The sequence below is a fragment of the Merops nubicus genome, unplaced genomic scaffold (genome assembly GCF_000691845.1).
Source record: "Merops nubicus isolate BGI_N331 unplaced genomic scaffold, ASM69184v1 scaffold9928, whole genome shotgun sequence".
Taxonomy (NCBI): domain Eukaryota; kingdom Metazoa; phylum Chordata; class Aves; order Coraciiformes; family Meropidae; genus Merops; species Merops nubicus.
The window spans coordinates 74,728-96,141 of NW_008626334.1; the positions used below are offsets into that span (position 1 = coordinate 74,728).

At 43.3% G+C, this 21,414-nt stretch overlaps 1 protein-coding gene across 1 annotated transcript in view; it reads left to right on the plus strand.

Moving 5' to 3' along the window:
- Positions 1-21,414, plus strand: part of LOC103778378 (collagen alpha-1(XXII) chain-like) — a gene marked incomplete at its 3' end in the record, with an annotated part of 106,830 nt that overhangs the window by 48,681 nt on the left and 36,735 nt on the right. Inside the window, exons 4-9 of the mRNA XM_008945960.1 lie at positions 8,265-8,376; positions 16,171-16,294; positions 18,272-18,547; positions 19,568-19,648; positions 20,257-20,370; positions 20,961-21,005. Of these exons, the coding sequence (XP_008944208.1) occupies positions 8,265-8,376; positions 16,171-16,294; positions 18,272-18,547; positions 19,568-19,648; positions 20,257-20,370; positions 20,961-21,005 (752 nt within the window). The remainder of the gene's footprint in view (positions 1-8,264; positions 8,377-16,170; positions 16,295-18,271; positions 18,548-19,567; positions 19,649-20,256; positions 20,371-20,960; positions 21,006-21,414) is intronic.

The window sequence follows — 21,414 nt, forward strand, 5'->3', positions numbered from 1 at the left end:
TTTGCAGTTATGCCATTTGATGGCTTTCCAAAGGATCACAGAGCACCTTAGGGCCTGGGGAACAAAAAAAGAGAGAACTTCAAAACAGAGGAACTAATTAAAATCAGAACTTAATACAAATAGTCCCGGTAAGTTCAGCTGGTGCAAGCCTATCTGGCATACAAGGACATCAAAGGAATAATGAACCTCTGTTTAATCTTGTAAATCACTGAAGCAGGAAAGGAGCTGAAAGAGGGCTCGTGGCACTAAGCCAAATGTCCATCACTGAGAAAATGGAGAATGACTTCAACACAAAAAAAGCCTCCAGTAATGAGGCGAAGAGTTCAGTGTCAAACCCAGCTTCCAGTGCCCTTCAATACGCTGCTTGCAACTGTCCAAAACCTGAGAGGCAAACAGGTAAGAGTGTACTGATGGAGATAAACAGAACAATGCATCAAGTAAAGTGGTGTGCTCCTTAACATGAGATCAGGTGCTGGAAGGTGCTGCCTCGGAAGCAGCTGCTGTAGACAGGTATTTATTTCCTGGTTTTCCAACAGGCTGGGGGTTAGATCACAACACCAGGTGGGATGGCTAGAGCTGTGCTTGTGTTTTTGACCTCTCTCTGTCTCTCTCCTTCTCTCATCCTGCCTCCTTGGACTAATTTTCTTACTGGTTTTATATCCTTTTCATCTTCATTGCAGTGTTACCTTTCCTGCGTGAGGGTACCAAGTGCTGTATCAGTCCCCTGTTTTTGACCAAAGCTTTAGGCTGAGGTTTCTGAACCATAGTGGTCTGTTGGTCGACCCAGTGACTGCCCCCTCATCTGCCTCACTGCTTCCCAATGCTTGCTTCTCTTTGAGGTGTGTGTGATACACCTCAGGCAATACTCCTGCTTCTGATGATTCCAAATGTACATTGATGCTTGAGCCAAGATCAAGCTCTTGTGATCTGCTTGGGACTTATGGCTTTGCAGGCACCAAGAAAAAGTGGAAACTGTGTCTGCCAAGTGTTGTGACGCAGAGAAAGCAAATGAGGACCAGTACACCAACCACCACACACGTGGAGGTGTTGTGTGCTGGGAGCAAGCTGGCTTTAATATTGTGATAAAACTGAGACCATCTAATGGGTCCTCTAAGCCACCTTGTGGAGTATCACCTAGAAGCTAGTAGGCTTGCTGGGAGATACCTTCTTCATGCTGGTGTAAGAGCTGTGCTGTGTGCTTCAAAACAACCTCATTATTACCTTTAGCTCTTAACTCCCCTCCTCACCAAAGTCCAGTGGACCTGGTGAGGAAGTCAGACCAGCATGAAGTGCTGCTTAAATCCCAACAGTAACATCAGTGGATAGAAAGGGCAATTGGTTAATAGCAAGAACTGCTTTAAAATGCTCTCGAGGCCCTTTAATCTATAGGCTTTGGAAAATTTTATAGTCCCAAAATTCCCTTGCAAGCTGCTTGTAAAATACAGCAAATTAATTTTTTTAATGACTTGTGCAACCCCTTTACTCGCCACGCTACTTCACACAGGGCTGGTGAGCAGCCAGTAAATCTCTCTGGTTCATGCCTCCAGAGCTGCAGTCCTTAGGGCAGGGCTTCAGTCAGCTAACCACTGCTGGCTGATGGTGCTGAATCAAACTGGTTAGCTGGGAGTGATGGGCGTGGGGTGAACTATCCTTGCAAAAAAATAAGCTGCTGCTTTTTCTGCCTTTGCTGGAGAGGTGAACTGGAGAGGAATAAAGCAGTGCAAGAAGCCAGAATTCTTATCCATTGTTAAGTCTTTGGAAATCACTTTTTTTCTGACAGCTGGAGAGTTAGAAAAAAATAAGTCCAGCAAAAGTCTTTCTTTCAAACCTCTTTTTACAGTCATTTGCAATGAGACAGATCTAAGCAGTATCTGAGCTGCAGGACTCTGACTTTTCCTGTTGTCTAGATTACCACAAGGAAACAAGAGGTACTTGTGTGCCCCACGGCGGGGCTGGGACAAGGTGGAGATTGAGTGTCTGGCTGCTTTGACACTGACCCCAGTGGTGTCCTCATAGACATCTCACCATGCCAAGCAGATGATTATCAAGAAAGAGGAAAAGGCCTTTCTGGCAGCCTCCTGCCAGCGTGCCATTGAAGGATAATAGCATCAGTCTGCACCTCATCCCTTCCTAAATACTGCTTCTTGCTGCCAAGTGGAACTACGCTTGGGACAGTGATATACTGATATGGATGTGGGTATTTTTAATGTGGTGGAAGAGCCTTGGAGATAGAGACTTCAGTGAGCTCTTAAAAATATCCCTAAAATCTGATACTCTGTCAGCTCTTGACAGGATTTCCTTTCCTGTGGAGGAAGGAATGTCAGGAACAGCAAAAATGCTGTAGCACATGAGGGCTACTATGACACTAACAGTAGCACATGCTGAATGCAGTAGTAGGTCTCTCCTTCAGGATTTGGACACTTTTACTTCTATCCCAGCCATGAATTGAGGCACATCTTGGCAGTCCAGAAACAGCTGTTTTCAGCCTAGGGCATTGTGGAAGATAAGGATGCCAAATATTTAGATACAGTAGAAGAAAAATAACCCTCTGTCTTCAAGTAGCTAATTGCCAGTCATAGCTGATTAAATGCACTATTTAACTTTAGAATATGGCATGATAACTTATTCTGTTATTTTAAAAGTATATGTTAGTGCAGAAAGTGACTAAGACAGGTAACAAAAATGAGGGCTCTTTATAGTGTTTAAAGTCTTGCAGACCATACTGGAGGAATTGAAAGGGACACTCAGGATCTTGTGAGCACAGGAAGTCCATGAAAGCTTAACTTTCAAGACTGCAGAAATGTTAGGCAAGGAAATTGATAATATCACACATTTGCTGAAGCACCCAAGTGATTCTGTTCTTCTTAGGAATTTATACATTGCTGTAGTCTACCATAAGGTTTATTTCCATTGACTTCCTTCTAGTAAAAGCAGCATGTGCTCTTTTACTACAGGCAATACAGATTGCTATTTCCAGAAGGCTCAGAGAACGAGAAGCTTATGACAACCTCCCTGACCTTGGCTGTTGGTGATACTCCATCAGTACATTGTCAAGGCTCATAATTCAGCTGAGAATCTAAGCAAGACCAGAGTATGGAGCATTTCCTGCAAAGGCTACTTGGTTTTATGTTAGTGTTTGTGGCTGGAAATCCTCCGTGATAAATATATTCCAGGCACATCACCTGAAGCTCTGATAGTTAGTGCCTTTCCTGATTCCTTTTTCATCTGCTTTCCACATTCCCCTCCAGGCTGTTGTCTCACCATATACTTTCACAATTAGGACTAGACCAGTGGTTCCCTCTGTGAGTGTCATCTTGGGCTCCTTGGGAATGCAAAGCAGGAGACTTTTCTCAGAAGGTTTCTTCAGGTTAAAGAAGAAATTAATGGCTCTGTCCTACTTAGAGAAGACTTTCCAAATGTGAACACTGCTGTGTTTTCTGGCTACTAAAACTTGCCTGTGTTGCTCTGGTTTTCTGGTTTGGGTGCTGTTTTTATTTTGAGGTTTCTTTGGCCCTGGACACAGGGCAGATAGGAAAACCTCAACATGCACACTAGCTGCCAACGTGCTGTCCTTATCAGATCCTTAATGGAGCCAGGCAGAAGTCCAGGTCATACTCAGGGCAAGCAACCATGGCCCTTTTAGCCTAGTCTTGAAGTAATTATCTTAAAACAAATGTCTTAGGGCCACTGGACAAGTACAGAGTTGTTGGATCATCCCTTGGCCACACGTTAGGGTGTGGTTTGGTGCAGTGTGGACATCTTTCCTGTAGAAGAGAATCTGGTTGCATATTACAGTTAGATGATGTAGAAACTGTCCAGTGACAAGTTTTGTCATCTTCTGCCTGTAACAGGGAGATCTGAGTGTGTTTTCTGATTCTGGAAAACCAAACTGCTTCCTGTAAGGGAGTTATTGCTTGCAAGTAGAGAGACATTCGGCTGATTTGATCAGCAGAGCAGTGCAGAAGAAATTGCTTTTCAAGCCAAGTAGGCTGTTAGGAATCTGAGCTTCTCTTTCAGGTCACTATTTTAATTTTCATGTTAATGGACTAGGTGTGTGCTGCTTTTCAGGAGATGTAATCATGTTAGAGGGTTTCAGTGGCCCCATATTGTTTTAGTAGCTCTAATGAAGTAGGCTGCTTGTGATCAAAGAGCATTATTCATCTTATTAATTGGCATATTTATGGCATTACTGATTAAATAGTTTATAAGCCAATTGGGAAACCACACCTGCCCTGGTACACAAGGAAATACCTTTTAAATCAGAGGAGCTGAGAAGAGGAAAGTCCCACCCCTTCATCCTGTGCTGGAGCATGGTGCAGTAGGTAACACCAGCTTTGCCCCTGCTAGTTTAGACAGGTATGTTCTTCCCCATTTCACTTGTGGAGAGGACTGGGAAGCTATGTGTAGGATCTTATTTCTCCTGTGGCCCTGACAACATGGTCCCTCCTTGGTGGTGGAAAAGCCAATGGCCAGCCTGTATTTCTGCTAGCACTCCAGCCCAGACATGCTGTATGACAGGCTGAATGGCCAGTGAGGTGTTTGGGAAAGATCTACGTGAGCTGCTTCCACTGCACTGTTCCTAGCCAGACACTGCCAGGTGAAGAATCCTGTTCCAGTGGGGAGAAACTGTTAAAGCATCACCTATTTTTTTACATTGACATTGTGGTTCAAAGCTAAATTAAAGACATCATGTTGCCTCCCTCACAATCCCAGTTCCATTCCTGAAGTCAGCAAGGGAACATGCTCAAACTCCTTCCAGGTACATGAAGTAAACAAAATAATAACACTAATAATACTAACTACAATAATAATAATAATACTAATTAAATACTATAGACATTTTCTTGTCCTTCAGCTGAAATAATCTTAAAGTGTTTTTTAAAGCACAAACTCATCTGATGGTTTCCCTAGATGTCCTCTTTCCACTTCCACCTGGGCAGTCTGCCCTGACTAATTTCTTAGCTGAAAGACAATATTTTGGGTTTATTTGCTTCCCTCACTTAGAAATGGAATGGCATGTGCTTAAGGAGACTCTTAGAGTGAATGGTCAGGATAGCAAGCTTAAGATATTGCCAGCTGAATTTAAAATCTGCAGCCTTTATTCAATCCTAATGGCAAATGAGACAATGTAAATGTGAGTTCTGTGGGATTAGTTAACTTTTTTCCTCTGCTTCTGCTTCATTCAGTGCACAAAATGAATAGCAGTCCCTCTGAGTAGACTATATCTCACCCAGCTTCAGCACTGAAAATTGCTGTCTGTATGGGCTCCCTTTCTGCTGAGTGGGAGGAGGTAGGCACTGCCAGATGGTGATTCAGCCTCTCTTCAGGTAGGTCTGAGACAGATGGGATGACTTTTCTTCTTAGACAGTCCTCTATTTCTCTGCTGACCCACAAGGCAACAGGCAACCTGCATGCTCCTTTCAGACAGCTAAAATTAGGTGAGCTGCATCTCATCCTCAGCAGAGTTCCTAACTGTTTAGTGTGTGGCCTGCTGCCACATTTTCTGTAATGCTATTGAAATCCTTCAGCAGCCAGTGTCCATTGCCTCCATGGGCTTTGGCTGGCAGTGGAGTGTCTTAAGAGTAGAGGCCATCTCACCAGCTACAGATCTTTACTAGGTGAGGCTTAGCAGGCAACTTGAACATCCTCAGCTCTCTTTGTGTCAGTGGAAACATGCACTTGTGTCATCTGTTTTAGTTTGAGATGAGTCTTTCTCTGGAAGCACCTGTATTGGACTCTCTGTGCCCGACTGGATGTGAGTGTCTGGTATTATCCTGTCTGGGAGCTGACATTTAGCCAGATGAACTCCGTGTGAAGTCCTCTGGGACCATGAACTGGTTTGTTTCATAGCTCATAGGAAAGTGGAGGCAACATCTGAGTTTGACACAGAGCAAATTAATAGTGTGATTAAACCAAAACTAATTTTTAGGTTTTGAGTGATATACCTAGGGCTTAACTTTCACATGAACCTACGTTGCATTTCTCAAAGAACAACCCTTATTTATTCTTGAATGAAAAATATATCAAGAAATTTGCAATTTGCCAATCCACAGCCAGAATGCAAATGAGAGTCTTAAGTTGTGAGCGTGACTCCTTTTCGTTACAGCAAGTACTGTAAAAAGAGTTTTAAAATAGTTTTAATAACTTTGTGTATCTTTCATGGTGTCTTTTTAGTCTTTCTAAACTGCTTGTTATTAGGAAATCTCATGCAAAAACATAAAGAGATGGATTAAATCTGACTCCTGACTTGTTTCCATTGGGAAAACAAGTGTGCACAGCTTCACAGTTGCTCCTGTGTGAATGTTAGCTTGAGCTGTCAGGGAAAGGCAGGGCGAGGTTGGGTCTGAGCTACTAATGATGGGAAGAACTTAGCAAGAAGTCACTTGGCAAGTTCACTTAGCAAGAAGTTCTTGTCACTGTGTCTTGCACTTGTGTATTTTGAGCCATGCAGCTTTACACGCTCCATGAGATGAGCAGCACCTCCCAGCCTGAGGACTCTGGTGGCCTGACATCATGATGTCTCTTGGGCAGCAGTCAGCCTTCACCATCCACAGCTCAGCTCCTGTGAACAGTGAATAACTTCCCTTCCCAGTCAGCGTGGTCTCTTCTTGCCAGCAACTGCCTTCCTCACGTTTCTGGGGTTGGTGTAGATGTAGTGCCTGGTGAAACGAGCTGTGGGAGGGCTGACGTGGACAGGTCATACTGCTTTCTGTGTGATAGCCAGGAGGGAGCTCTCATGTTCTGGTAGGGTCTATTTGCTCAGATTTATAGCTGCAATCACAGCTGATTACAGTGTGTCAGAAGGGTCTATCACTTGAGCTGTTGCAGGGGTGATTACGAGGTGGAGCCATGAGGCCCTGGAGTATCTTAACTGCCTTATTTGCCCTCTTGAATGTCCAGCAATAGATGAAAATAGAGTGGACATGAGGGAAAAGCTGTTGACAGCCAGGAAAGTTACTGTAATACAAAAGGCCTCAACTTGGCACCAAGCAACCATTTCTGCCTTTGCAAACACACAATTAAGATTATATTTCCTCAGAAAAAGCTATTTCTTCAGAAAAAGCTCTATGATGGAAGCTTTATATTTTATGTGTCTACTCTCACACCTTGATTTGCCTTGGGACTGGACCAGACCTTGGTACTAAGGGTTTTTGCACCTATTTATTAATATAAATTTGAAGAATAATGTCATTTGATGGGTGTCTTTTCCTGTTGCAGCCTATTTCAATCCCTGCAGTGACTTTTAGCCTGAAAGGTTCATGAGAGCAACTAAGAAACCTAAAAATCTTAGGGCTTAAGTTCACAGCACAAAAATGTTTTATCTGTCCCAGAAAAGTTTTAGGAGCTCACTAACTGAACAAAGTTAAAAGCTCATGATAATGATGAGTTGATTAGACTAAGACTCAGTCATTTTAAAATGATTTGAAAAGTGTATGTAGTCAAGTGTCTTGGACTAGTGGTTTTCAGCAGTTATGGATCTAATGGAATGGATCCAGAGGAGGATCACAAAAATGATTGGAAGGCTGGAACACCTCTTCCATGAGGAAAGACTGAGAGAGTTGGGAGTGTTCACCCCGGAGAAGACTCCAAGGAGACCTTATTGTGGCACTTTAATATATAAAGGTGGTTTATAAAAAAAGACAGAATTTTTACCAAGACCTTTAGTGACAGGACAAGGGGTAAACGCTTTAAACTGAGAGTAGATTTAGACTGGGATTAAGGGGGAAAAAAATATTATGCGTGTGATGAGACACTGGAACAAGTTAGCCAGAGAAGCACTGGAAATGTTGAAGATCAGGTTAGATGGGACTTTGAGCAACCTGATCTGGTGAAAGATGTCCCTGCCCGTGGCAGGGAGTTTGGACTAGATGATCTTTGAATGGTTTGGGTTATAAGGGACCTTCAAAGATTCTATGAATAAGTGTTTCAGTCTGTACTTGTGCATTTTTCTACGCAGGGATTAAAGAATTTAACACCATTTTCAGGGTGTTGTGCAAACCTCAAGCAAACCAGACCTATTGATTTCTGGAGAACTCTCTTCTAATCTCTCCAGAACTTGCTACAGTCTGAATTCATGCTTGCTTTTGAGTTTTGGGACTAAGCAGATTAGACCATGTCGGAATTTTGTTCTGGCTTTTCTCAACAAGAACCAGGTTAATCTCTGACGTGCTGTGTTTGTGGGCTAAGATAACTACCTAAGTATGCCTGAAGACTTGTCCCACTGCCTGATCAATGTCTCATATTTACTCTTCCATTATGGACAGGATTTGACCTGATGAATTCGTTCAGCGTGAAACAGATTTTTGGAATGAAAGAAAATGGCATTCAGAGTGCTTATGTACGACTTGGAAGCTTCCCTGTGGTTCAGAAAACTGAGTGAGTACCCTGGTTTTTCACTTTATTTTCACATGAGCCTCTGCTTTGTATTATTTAGTTCTTCTAGGTTAACCTTATAGTAATCATCTAGTACCTACACATCCCTTGCTGCTTTGTTCAGCTCCTTCAGTTCTACAGACACAGAATTTATACAACATGGTGGAGAGCCTTTGCACCAACTACAGGCTCCATCCTGGTAGAGTATGAGCTGGCTTTGGTGTATCTCAATGGTTCTGAGCAGCAGTATCAAGAAATTCACAAAAGAACCTCGGGCTTGATAAATAGCTTCTAAAACAAACAATTGGTAGCACTCTCGTTGAGATTTATTTTTGCTAATCACAAGGGACCAGTTCCTAGTAGGTGTTGTTAGCATTTAGTTAATGTAGGGTTTGGCCTTATAAAAGAATGAGCAATTTTTAACCCTGTGCTGACATGGATTCAGTCTTTGGAGCCTTTTAGGGCCTAAGGCTACTGGTTGTGTTGTAGTCTGTCAGAGTGGTTTCTCTTTGGGTTGTCACTTGGGTCCTGCTAACATTAGCCTTGAAAAGAGTGAGTGCATAATTTCACTGAGTAACCATGAGCCATAGATTGAATTGTCACCATTAACATTTTTGCAGTAAATTTCTCTGTGCTGGTTTAAACTTCAGCTGAAAAAATCAATAGTAATTTTTTTCCTCCTTATGGATGAGGGCTGTTATTTTTTATTTGGTTTTAGCTCTTTTACTCAGCTCGCTGCATCTTTGAGATTGTCCTGTGACTTACATTTGCTTGATATCATAATACTGTTTTTGTCCTGGAGCCAACTTGGATTGATTTACCCTTGTCCTCTTACCCCCACTCTCCATATAAACACACAGTCTTAAAAAAAAAAAAAAAGGCAAAAATATATACTGAAAAGAAAACTGTTTGCTCTGAAGTCCATAAATGATGTCAAATCTCAGGGTAAGTAGATTCATGATGTGGGAGAAGGCCAGACAACTAAAGACAATTTGGCCTTGATAAGTAGTATGTACATAAGTGGAGGGGGAGGGGGGACAAACCTGTTTTGTTTGTTTGGCTCCCAGCAGTCCCTGGGTATCATCTCTGCTTGCTGCAGCTTGTAGCAGCTAGTAGTAGTGTGCTTTATTACTGTGAAGCATTGCCACCAAGACCACTTAGAAATAAGCCCTTGAAGTGAATAAGTCCTTAAGAAATTCTTGGAATGCTCACAGAATGGTAGGGTTTGGAAGGGACCTCTGGGGATCATCTAGTCCAGTCCCCAAATGATATGAGCTCTGGATGATACTGTGTCAAATGGGGCTAGTGCAATCCTTGGGGATATAAGCAGGAACTGTCAAGTGTGAGCTGACTATCTCCATATCAGGCAACTCGGTCACCACTGATGGGGTGCTATGTGCAGTCCTTGTTTCCATAATTCAGGAGGTAGAAATGGAGTGGCTGAAAGTTTAAAGAGTTGTGAAGCAAGTCTAATGGTGAGAAATTCAAGAGGTCAAGTGTAGTCAGGCAATTCAAGAAGCAGTGAACAGCTGAGGTAGTTGCTCTCTGTAAGAACCTCTGGGAAATCACAGTTTAATAAAGGGTCTTTGATTCTGAGGGTAGAGAGAGGCTGAAAGTCAGTGGCTACCTGACAATGGCATCAAAAACCAGCGTGGAAGGAAAGCACACTTTTACCAATGAATGTAATTAACCATGGGAACAAGTCAGCACAGATTTCAGAGAGTTTTCCATCTCCATTCCTTTTTCAGACTAAAGCTTAATGTAATTTCTCAGTGGTGTCCCAGAAAGTGAAGCCAGACCAAACAGCTATGATGACTTTCTCTCTGCTCAGATAGCACTTGTTTGTTTGTGGTTGTTTTTAAAATAGGTAGAATATTTTATTGCCTGTGACAATTAGAATTAAAATGTCTTTAATTAGTAGAACGAAATGATGAAGCTTCTTTTTGAGTGATTAAGTGAAACATAGAATTAAAGTTCAATATTTTCAGCCTTTTGTGTTTTAACTTCCATACTCCTGTGAATTGGGAATAAGCCCAAATGGATATAGCACCATGGAAGGTGACTGTTTTGGGCTCATTTTAGCCTTTGGATGTCAGGAGTGTGAGATGGTGCATGTAGGGTCATTGCTCACAGAAAATGAAATCTTGTAGAACTGCACAAAACTGGTAGCTGGCATAATAAACAAACCAAAACCATCTGTCCTGTCTTGCAGATAACCTCAAGCAATGTTTACTGACTGATAACAACGTCTCATGATTAGATACAAACCCATTAAGTGTGTAATATGTGTAATTCACTTTATTATCTGCTTAAAGGATTTGTAGCCTTTCCTATAAGCATGAGTACGGTTATGAAGTGCCAGCTTAGCTGCCTGGGAAATGTGTGTGTTTGTCTCCTGGTCTGGAGCTTACAACTCTCAGCTTCCTTCCTCTTTGTGATGAGGCACCCTGTGATGGTTCTGGTAGCAGGCAAACAACAGGCAGGAACTTGGCCACAGCCATTGTCCTGGTCACTGAGGGACGTAACAGGTCTCTCCAGCTGGCTGGGGGCTGGTCCATAAGTCCAGCTGGTGCTTCTCCTCAGGCAACCAGGGCTGCCCTGGCTCCTTAGTGGATCTTCTGGCCAAAGCTGTGCCCCAGATTTCTGGATTTGGGTCCTCAGGGTTGGTTCCCATTACTGTTGCCTTGGACAATGACAAGCTTTTGACTCACTATCTTGTTCTGCCCTCCATCTATGCCTTCTGGTCCTGACTCCAGAGCCTTCTTCCTGGCCATGTCCATCCCTCAGTTTTCTTTTGCCTGATCTGGTTCCAGCCTGGCTTGGTCTTCGTCTCAGCTGCTACCTCACAGAACTTCCTGATGCTTGGCCTAACTTCTAGTCATGATCTGTTTCTCTTCATATTGGTACAGTGTTGTCTTCCCCCGTTTCTGAATCTTCTTGTTTTGGGCACCTATACCTTTTGTCTGTCTGGAGACTCTGTCTCCTGACATCAACTTAACTTCAGGTGCCTTCCTTGGGTTTCTCCATGAGCTCTTGCCCTGGTCTCATCATTTGTTCTGCTCCACAGAGAAGAAAATTCTACACAAAGCCCCTGAAATCTTCTACACTAAACTTGAAGCCTCCTGAATGCTTCCTTGTTCCTTGCTTCTTCTGAAACTTATATTTCATATGAGAAACAGCAGAGACAACTAAGATTCTTCAGCTAGGAGCAGAGAAGGTTTGAGGGAGAATTTTATTCACATGTATAAACACCTGATGGGAAGGAAGCAAAGCGGATGGAGGCAAAATCTTCTCACTGGTGTCCATGGACAGGACAAGAAGCAATGGGAACAAATTAAAATAATGAAATGCAACCTGAACATAAAACCTTCTTTAAACTAGATGATCTCAAGAGATCCCTTCCACTCTCAGTGATTCTGGGATTTGTAATTCACTGCTGCACCCTCTCCCACTCTCTGCCAACCCTGTCTTTCCCTTTCCCACTCTCTTCTCCCATGCCAGAGGCAAGTGTTTGGCCTGGTCTGTGACCTGTCCCAGAATTTCTCATGGTGCTGGAGTTGGAAAAAGACCAAGACACTGTGCTGAAGTCAGGAATGAGACATGCAGCTCCTTGCTCTACGTGGTGAGAGCAGACTCCCAGCTGAAGGATCTTGCTGTGCCCCATCTCATCTTGTGACCTCTATTGCCAGACAAGTGCTTGTCATCTAGAAAAATAAACGTCTGTCCAAATCTGCTGTGAGGTTGTTGGGAATATGTCTGTCAGGAGCACACCTGAGGAGTTCTTTGTAGGCTTCTTCTTTACTAGCCAAAGAAATAGAGTGAATTCATTGCCCCGGTGCTAGAACCACATAATTTGTGCTCTTCACTTGTTTATGTGCTCATCTCAAGGTAGTTTTGGCTGACTCAAGCAATGTTACCCCAGACAATGCATGAGCTTAGTGTGGAGGATGGACCATGCCAGAGACTGCTCCTCAAAGGCAGTTTGGATGGACCCTGCCCATTATTCCATTTGGGGTTGGACTAGATGATCTCTCGAGGTTCCTTCCAACCCCTATGATTCTATGATTCTATGATTATTCACTAGTGTAGATATAGACATTGAGTCTCCAACTCAGGAAGGTTAAGCCTGACAGAGGTGGAATGACTGAAGGCTTGTTTTGGCCTTCTAGAGAGTGAAAGACTGAGGGGAGAGCTGATAAACATGCAAAGGCTGCAGCAAAGAGAGGAGAACAAGTTGTATGCATGGTTCCTTCAGAAAAAAAAGAAAGTAAGTTGTTTCAGGAAGGTTAAACTGCAGCAAGTGAGATTTAGGATGGACTTTTATGCAGCAGGTAGGATAGTGAAACACAGGCAGAAATCACCTAGTGAGGTGGTACCTACTCCATCACTGAGGTTCCTGAAGTAGAGGCAAAAGAAATGTCCATGAAAGATGTATAGGTGGGTTGATTCTATGTTGTGACAATCCTGCTGTAGCTTTTTCCCTATCTCCCTTTTCCCCTCTCTTCTCTTCCCCTCCCTTTTTTTTTTTTCCTGTCATTCTGAGAGCCTCTGGTGATGTGATGCATGTAGAAGTGAACTGGCTTCCTCCAGCCTTGTTCCACAGACCTTAATGAGTTAGATTTCATATTAGCAGGTTTTAGCTGTTGTAAAAGTGGTCAGGTTTCCCAGATACATTAATTATACTCTTCCTCACCAAACGCACACACCCTATTCATTGTTGTTACATTCCATGTCTGAAATGAGAACTAATAATCTTATTTTTCTCCATTGTGGAGGTGTTATAGATGTAGGAGCTCATGCTGATTGTCACAGACATGAGCTCTCATGCCAAACAAAAGCATGTAAGGAGATCAGACACTGGAAGTGGGCAGTGGCTGAAAGAGTCTGCCTGGTTATTATCATTTTTTCTCTTGTGAAGTTGTGATTCACCTGACCTTGTAGCAGGGTTAATTAACTCTTAGACTAACCTGCAGTACCCAGGGATTCTCTTGTCTTGGAGTTTTATAAGAGCCTCTTCTGCAATCTATCCTGTTGTCAGAATTATGGACCAAGGAGGTGGCAGAGTGCTCCCTGTAGGTACCAGGCATCCAGCAAAGCTCCATAATATGGATCATCAGTTCAATTCAGCCTTGGGTGAAAGAAGGAAATAAAACATTTCTGGGGACAGCAGTTCCTGCCCTTGGATTCCTAAGTAAAGCTGAACTTCTAGATGGAGTTCACTTTTTAGTGAGGAAATAAATTAAAACTCATAAGCAAAGGTTTTGTTATTTATGCAGTAATGCACTCTATAAAAGGTGCAGGGACCAAGGACTTCAGAAACAGATTTTATCATATCTTTAGAGCAATGAGAGTCTCTTCAGATTTGTTTTTGGCACAAAGCCTTTTTTTGTTGGGAGTTTGCAGCCAGTTCTTCAGCACCTTTAAAACTCAGTTGAGGGTGACAGGTAATGATAGGTCATTATAGCTTTCTATCAGTTTAAATCTACCTGCTGAGCCATTTGTCAGCCTCTGTGTGATGAAGTGTGGACAGACTCACAAGGATATTTAGGTACCTAACTCCCAGTTTTTTCTGTGGGCCTTAAGCATCTGAAAACACTTTTTGAATTTAAGCTCTCATGGCGATGTTCCTGTTCCCAGCTCAGACATGTCCAAAAAGACCATCTTAGCACAGAAGCCAGCGGCTGGCTCTTCCAGATTTGGTTGTGGTTGTCAGGCCAAGGCTCCATGTGGTATTTTGGGCGATTAATTTCAACCATTTCTCTGATTGCTTTTTATTCAGGAGGTGGTTGGAGTTGGTGGTGGGTTGTAAATGTGAATCACAGTCTTAAAGGGCAGGACAGAGAGGGAACTCATTAAACCAGGTTGTGATAGGTGGTGAGGAGTGAGTGAAGGAGACTGTGTGTGTATGCTGCAACGACAGGGTTTGAGTTGCTGAGCCACAAGGAAATGCCCCCAGTGGCAGCACTCTCCTGTAAAAACGTCCGTGGGTTGTGTTCAAGAAGCAATGTGGTTTTGACAATCAACTTTGCCACCTTGCTGAAGTTTCTTAAAGATGTGAAGGGAGACTGCCCAAACTGTCAGTGATGCTAAAAGCTGAGGCACGTATCTTCTTTGGCAAACCTGGACACAGTGAGTGTACAAAGCCATTTTGGCAGGAAATTTGCACTAAGGCATGTCAGTAGTGAAGGAGACCTGGTGGGGTGCCCTGTTGGGAGTGCTGATGTGCCTGACCTGACTCTCTGTTGCCAAACATCTTGTAGACTTTCTTGGTGGCATATTCTCCATGGCAACTCTGCCACAAGAGTGACAGCTGTCATACTTCTTGTTTTGTCATGGAATTCAAACCACAGATTAAAAGATGACTGAATATTTTGGCATTAGGAAAGACTGGCTTTCAACCTTTGCTGTAATTGAAAAACAAAGTATTTGGGAAATTCTGAGGGTGTTTGGTTCACCATTAAAGAACCTAAAAACCCATTAAATCTGGTTTTACATGCCTTTGACTGTGCCAGTTTCTGCATAGTGATGGACTGTATCAAGTATTCCTTAAGAGAATCTGACTTCATTGTTTTGCTCTTCATTAATTGCTGCTGTTGTGTTTTGTTTCCTAACGGGTGCTCATGCCTGACTGCCCAGATGTCTGGAAGGAGAGACATCACATTTAGGAAGAGTCTGTTTAGGAACGATCAGGGAAGCAGACTGGCTTGGACATGGGGAACAATGAAGTTAACTGGGACTCTTCAGCTGGCATTAGAGGCATTATAAGCAAAGTTTTCAAAATCATGAGTGGCATAAAAACTAGAAAAAATAATGGGTTCATTGTGTTGTCCCTTATAAGAATTGAGCTAGATCCTACACAAAGAAGAGGGGGCTCGTTAGGCAGTGTGTAGAAGAGCTCTGTGCTTCTAGCCAAAGGATGTTGTGAATGCAGTGTTTACCTGAGCTCAAGGGGCAGACTGGAGAAGTCCATATGAGAAAAATCCATAAGAAATTACTAATACAGAAATTGCAGTTGTCCCTGAGTTTGCCCCCTGGATCTCAAAGAGTTGGAAGTAGGGGAGATAGGTTTGTTCTGTTTTGTTTTCATTCTTAAGCATCCAGTAATGGCTAGAGACATAAAAATAGTGGTATTGGGTCAGTTATTCCTTTTGTCCAGCCCTGCGTGGCCCATGCATTGTGGTATCTTCTTATGCTGGGGCTGAGTCAAGCAGTGCTGGTTTTGGTTTCTTCAGATCTGTGCATGGATCATGGTGTCACATGGAATAAACTTCTGTTTAATGTATTTCCAATATTTAGTTTGAGAAAGTTCTTCTGTTCTCCCAGGCTGTCAGCCAAGAAACTTCTCCTTGGACAGGCAGTAGTACAATATTTGTTGCTGTAGCTTGGTACATTTGTAGAGTTTTTCAGGTGTGCCTGCCTGTTCCCAGATGTCACAGGTCCCCAGTGCATCAGAAGGAGAACAGAATGATTTACAGATTGCATGAGCTGAAGCATGAAGTGGAAAACAACTGCTTAGACATGATGGATACTAGAATGCAGATCATCACTGTTATTTATTTAATTTGAGAGATTCCAGTGCTTCTACCACTGGAATGAAAAAGGGCTCCTCAAAGACAGAACCACCTGGAGGGCACAAGCTCATGTTCATCTTTCTGCAGACTGCCAAATAAAGCAGGTTCTGCAGGAACTATATGATACTTTTGGGAAGTGTTGCTGAGACATGAAGAGAGTCCTAGAAGTTCTTTTCTTCACTAGTAAGCCTGATCTGTTGCTCTTTTTTCCCCCTCTCCATGCCAGGGATGTATTTCCACAAGGTCTCCCTGATGAATATGCCTTTGTAACCACCTTCAAGTTCCGGAAGGCTTCCAGGAAAGAAGACTGGTATATTTGGCAGATTATTGACAAGTATGGCATACCACAGGTATGAGGCCCCTTGCAGCCAGCAAGAGCAGCCTTGTTTCTCATTTGCTGCATGAACCAGCTTTTGTGCCTTAACCTCCCACTCCTTTTTCCTTGTGGACTAGTAAAAATCCCTTTACCTGTCTTTCAGTTAATTTTGCTGAAAATCTTTAATTCAGCCCTCGAAGGAAGGTTGGCATAGACCTTTATTGTTGTTAGCCTGCAGACAGATGTGTTGGTTGGAAAGAAGGGGAAAAACATCCCATCCTTGCTCTCGAAACCACTTTTGGGTTTTTGGTTGTTTTGTTTGGGCAGTTCTGTTTAGGGAAAATATTTTGCCTGTTTGGGAAAAGATTGTCCCAGAGGTGCTATAGAGCAGTGAACTATGCCAAGTTTTTGCCCAAACTTCTAGGTATTAAGCAAAGGCATTATGGGTTTCTAGCTTAGAACACGGATGTAACACCTATTATTGCTCCACAGCCCTGAGTCCTGGCTGTGCATAATTTGATCTAATGATTTTTATCAAGTGTTCTCAGGGTCTCAGAAGAAAAATACCATAAGATTGTAATAGTGGGCTGTCTGTTCCTGTATAGAGTGTCCTTAGCAGCATGCTATAGTTTTGGGGTTCAAGTGTGTTTGAGGAGGGGGTGGTTTGGACCTTGTGTTTTTCTTCTTGGTACAATCAAGGTGCTGATGACATTACCTGTGGTGCCAAGCTGTGCTGTCAGCATGGGCTCACATAGCCATGTAACTCAGTATTGCTGTTTGGAGAGCATTTGCTTTTTGCTTTTATTCAGAAGGATTTGGGGAGCTCACAGTGAAGGCTGGGTGCAGTTTGAGGACTTAGGTAATTGAGTTTCAGACAATGGTAAAAAGGTTTAGAATAAAATTATCATCAGCTGCACTCTGTTAAATGGCACATGATTTACTGTGCTACATGCATTCCTAATTCCTGCAGAGTGAGAATGTTTTTATCACTCAGTATCTCTTGGAGACAACTGGGAACTTGAACTGTTTAGGTGTGGAGAGAAAAAAAAGCACTCGGCAATATTCTCAGTGGAGAATTCTCAGCAATATTTTCAAAAGTGCCTTAAGTTTTGGTGCCAGAAGTGCTTTAGAGCCTTGTGAGCCTTGTTTCATGTAAAGTCCATAGTGGTTTGGGTACTGCATTGTAGACTTGCAGAGCTTACAGACTGCAGACACTTGTGAGCTGTCGCTGATCCAGCCTGGCATTTCCAGCCAGCATGGTGCTCAGCTGCATGGAGTTGTTGGTTCAGATCTGGAGTCAACCCACCCTGGGCTGGTTGCATCAGACATGGCTTGGTGCCAATGTGGCCAAACTCCTTCCAGCTCTGCAGTTTGTGTACTCATCGTTTGTTCCTAGCTCTGTGCTTTGGTCCATTCCCTGCTGCTTGCTGGAAACTGCCTGACTGGTGAAAGAAGAAAGCAATTTGTAAAGGAATTGAAAATAGAATGTCTTCAGAAGCCTCTGTTTGCCTGCTCCATAGCTTGCGACACAGTGAGGTGGTGCAGCTGTAGGTTCAAAGCATCTGAAATAAAGTGTGGGCAGTGCTGCAGCTCATCACACTGGTTTCATGAGGGTACGTGATGGGGTTAAAGACCACAGAACTTGCTGGAAGTAGTGGAGGAGGGCAGAGGATAGAGGGATTTAAACCAGGCTCTCTTTGTCTGCTCCTGACATGTGCTACCACCCAACCATGCCCAAGCATTGCCTGGGAGGCATCAAGGTGGCATATGTTGAAACAATATCAAGAATTGTACTCACAAGAGAAGGCTTTAGATGGTTGTGGGTGTTCACCCAAGGCTCTGTTCTGCCCTGTCTTATTTACAAGAACAGACATAGGCTCTCTGTCCATACCTCAAACAAAACTCTGTCCTCTGCTCCTTCCTTGGGCTTCTCACCACACGCTGCAAAGGGGGCGGGAGGAAGGGGAGGGCTTTGTCCTTTCTCAGCAGAAGGTCTGCTGTCTGCTGGCAGGTCTCCATCCGCCTGGACGGGGAGAACAAGGCTCTGGAGTACAACGCCGTGGGGCTGGCCAGGGACGCCGTCAGGGTGGTCTTCCGCAGCGCCCGCGTGGGCGACCTCTTCGACCGCGGCTGGCACAAGGTGGCCCTGGGCGTGCAGGCCAAGGCTGTCTCCCTCTACATCGACTGCAGGCTGGTCCAGATGCTGCCCATTGAGGACAGGGAGAATATTGACATTCAAGGGAAGACCGTGATTGGCAAGCGCTTGTATGACAGCGTCCCCATTGAGGTGAGTGCTGCCCGGGCCGGCTGGAGCTGGGGTGCAGCGTGGGGCTTGCAGAGGCTGGGGTTGGTGTTGTAACTGACCCTTTTCTGTAGCAGCCTCACTGGAAGGTTTCCTGTGTTATGTTGGCATCTCATTGTGTACAGGATGTCTTTTTATGTGAGGTTGTCAGGATCTCTATAATAGGGATTAAAAATGGGAAATCTGTTTTGTCTTTCTGTCTAGTCCCAGAATGTGCTGTAGCTTAAATCTGAAACAAAATGACCCACAAATACCATCAAAAGTGGGTGTTGAACTACACACATTAAAGGTCTTTTGCTCTCTGGTCTTGGCGTTATGAATGTTGCCACTTGTGATAAGAAGAGATGGGGAGAAAAAGAAAACTTGTTATTTCAGGAGACTCACGATACATTCTCAGCTCCTCAGAAATGATACCTGATATTAAATGACTCTTGCTCTAATTGAACCAAAGTTGAGACCTTCAGGACAGACCTGATTGTCCAGTAGTGATGGTAACCTGGTGTAACTTATGTATGGTTGTTTGGTGTTTTGAGACTTGTGTAATCTTTCTTAGCTGTGCAAAAGGGATGGAATGTGCATGTTAAATGTGTTAATAGCATTTCTCACCTAGGGGTAAATCGTCAGAAGGTTCAAGGCACAACAGGAGAAAAAAAATTATGTCTAGATTAAATTCTATAAGGTAGTCAGAATATGTCTTCTCAGACAGGAATTTAGCCAGGACATGGAGATTAGCATGCTTCCTTATTTGCATGAAAACCTGCACCAGAACTTTAATGGGCATCTTCAGGGTCTCGTTTGCTCAGCACTCTTGGAGCACGCTGAGATATTGGTCCACTATCAGTAGAGAGAGATTGGTATTGGCTACAGGGTTCATAGAATCACTGTGAAATTAGCCTCATCTGTTTTCTGTTTGTATTTGCCTGCACTGTTTTTATCCAAGGAAAAGGACAGGCAGTCTTTAATAATTCACTGTCTCTGAGACTATTGCCTCACTTTCTCTTCTAGTTTGATCTTCAGCGGATGGTTATTTACTGTGATTCTCGGCATGCTGAGCTGGAGACCTGCTGTGACATTCCCTCTGGACCAGTAAGCTCCTTTTTGTCATTTATTCATTTTCACATGAACACTCTTTGTTGAAATCTTATCACATAAATCAGGGAATATATGGCACTGTGAGATTATAATTTTTTTAATAATGGTGAATGAAACTTAACTATATAATCAGTAGTGTAGCAGTGCCAGAAGAGGACTACTGCAGTGGGATGAGTATGAGGAATTTGGAGTTTCCAAGTTGCTCTTTCCATGTCAAACTGTCAGGGGAAACAAAACCCTGAAGTGATGATGGAACAACAGAAACACAGCATGAAATATTCAACATGTTTCCCACTGGTTTTATTTGGGAAGAGCTAAAACGGTGCCCGTTGCTGCATAGTTTCCCGTGCCTTACTCTCACTGAAATTCCCACCCTGCTTTCACTCTGCTCCCCTTGCTCTTGGTTAAAGAGATTCATTGTTCTTTTGGCAACATTTTTCCTTACTGCTCCAGTGAATGGCTTTTGAGGGATTTCATTCCTCGCCGGGACTCATTTGGCAGTGTGTTGTTGAGTAATACCTATGCAGTTTCTCCCAGGTGGGTGGAAGAGGAAGTTTTCTAGCATCAAAGGCTTTGTCATGATCTTGGGTGTTTGTGTGTAGTGCCAGGTCACGGTCCTGACAGAACCACCTCCCCTGGAAGTGAGGCCCACTGTTGGCAGCGAGCAAGTTGGCCACCTCAAGACTTTCAACTGTTCCTGTCCTGCTGGGCCAAAGGTGAGTGTTGAGATGGGTGTATTTCATTTGAGGCATGGTGGATGGGTTTGGAAATGGGGACATGACACTGTCCAAGTGAGCTATAAGAAGGGCTGTATTTGTGAAACACTTGAAGACCTAAAGGAGGAAAGCACTACATGGAAAGAGCCAGGCATGTATTATTCATGGGTGGGATGTTTGTAGAGGTGATCCAGTCTTCCCAGATGTTTTCTCTTCACCGAATTTTACCTAATTTACCTAATGAATTCAATCACACTGGCAATCCTGGTAACAACCTTGGAAACAAAGTGGTTCTTCTTATCCAGCCCAGTTATGTGTATCCTTCATCAAATAAAAAGGAAGAGATTCTGGGGGTAAATATAGTCACACTGAAAAAAAAATCTCATAGCTTTGAAAAACAATGTGGTTGCTTGTGTGCTTGTGGCTGAGAAGCCAGCTTCATTGTTATTGCTCTTGAGGGCCTGGCAGTTTTAGTCTGTTCTCCACTAAAAGCTGAAAACATTTTTGTTGTCCTCAGTTGTAGAATTGGGCCCCTTGCTTTGTTATACAATGACAAATCAATCTGATTAATCATATTTTTTTAATCGTAGGGGGAGAGAGGTCCAATTGGCCCTGAAGGTCCTAAAGGTCAAAAGGTCAGTAGTATGTGCTAGTTCATTTGTGTAATGAAAACAACACCACAGCAGTTTCAGAGTAAGCTGAAGAGTTGAAGATTTTGAGAAATGAGGGTCAGTTTGATATATGATTGAGTTCAGATAGTTTTGGATGATCCCAGGACCTCAGGAGACTCTGTTCATCTTGTATCTTTGCTCTAGGCTTGCACTTGAGCTTCTGTGTTGTTGCTTTATGTCATTCTTAGTGCATTCCAAAACCTTTTCCTGTAGCTTCTAAACTGCCTTTTTTGCAAGCTTGTGTTATTCACTAGGTCAGGCACAGCTTTTGTGATAAATCACCTGGAAAACCACGTGCTGCTGCCGTGCTGTGACCTCCTCAGCAGTGCTAGATATCCCTAAGTCAGGTAGCAGCCTCTCAGTCACACTCTTT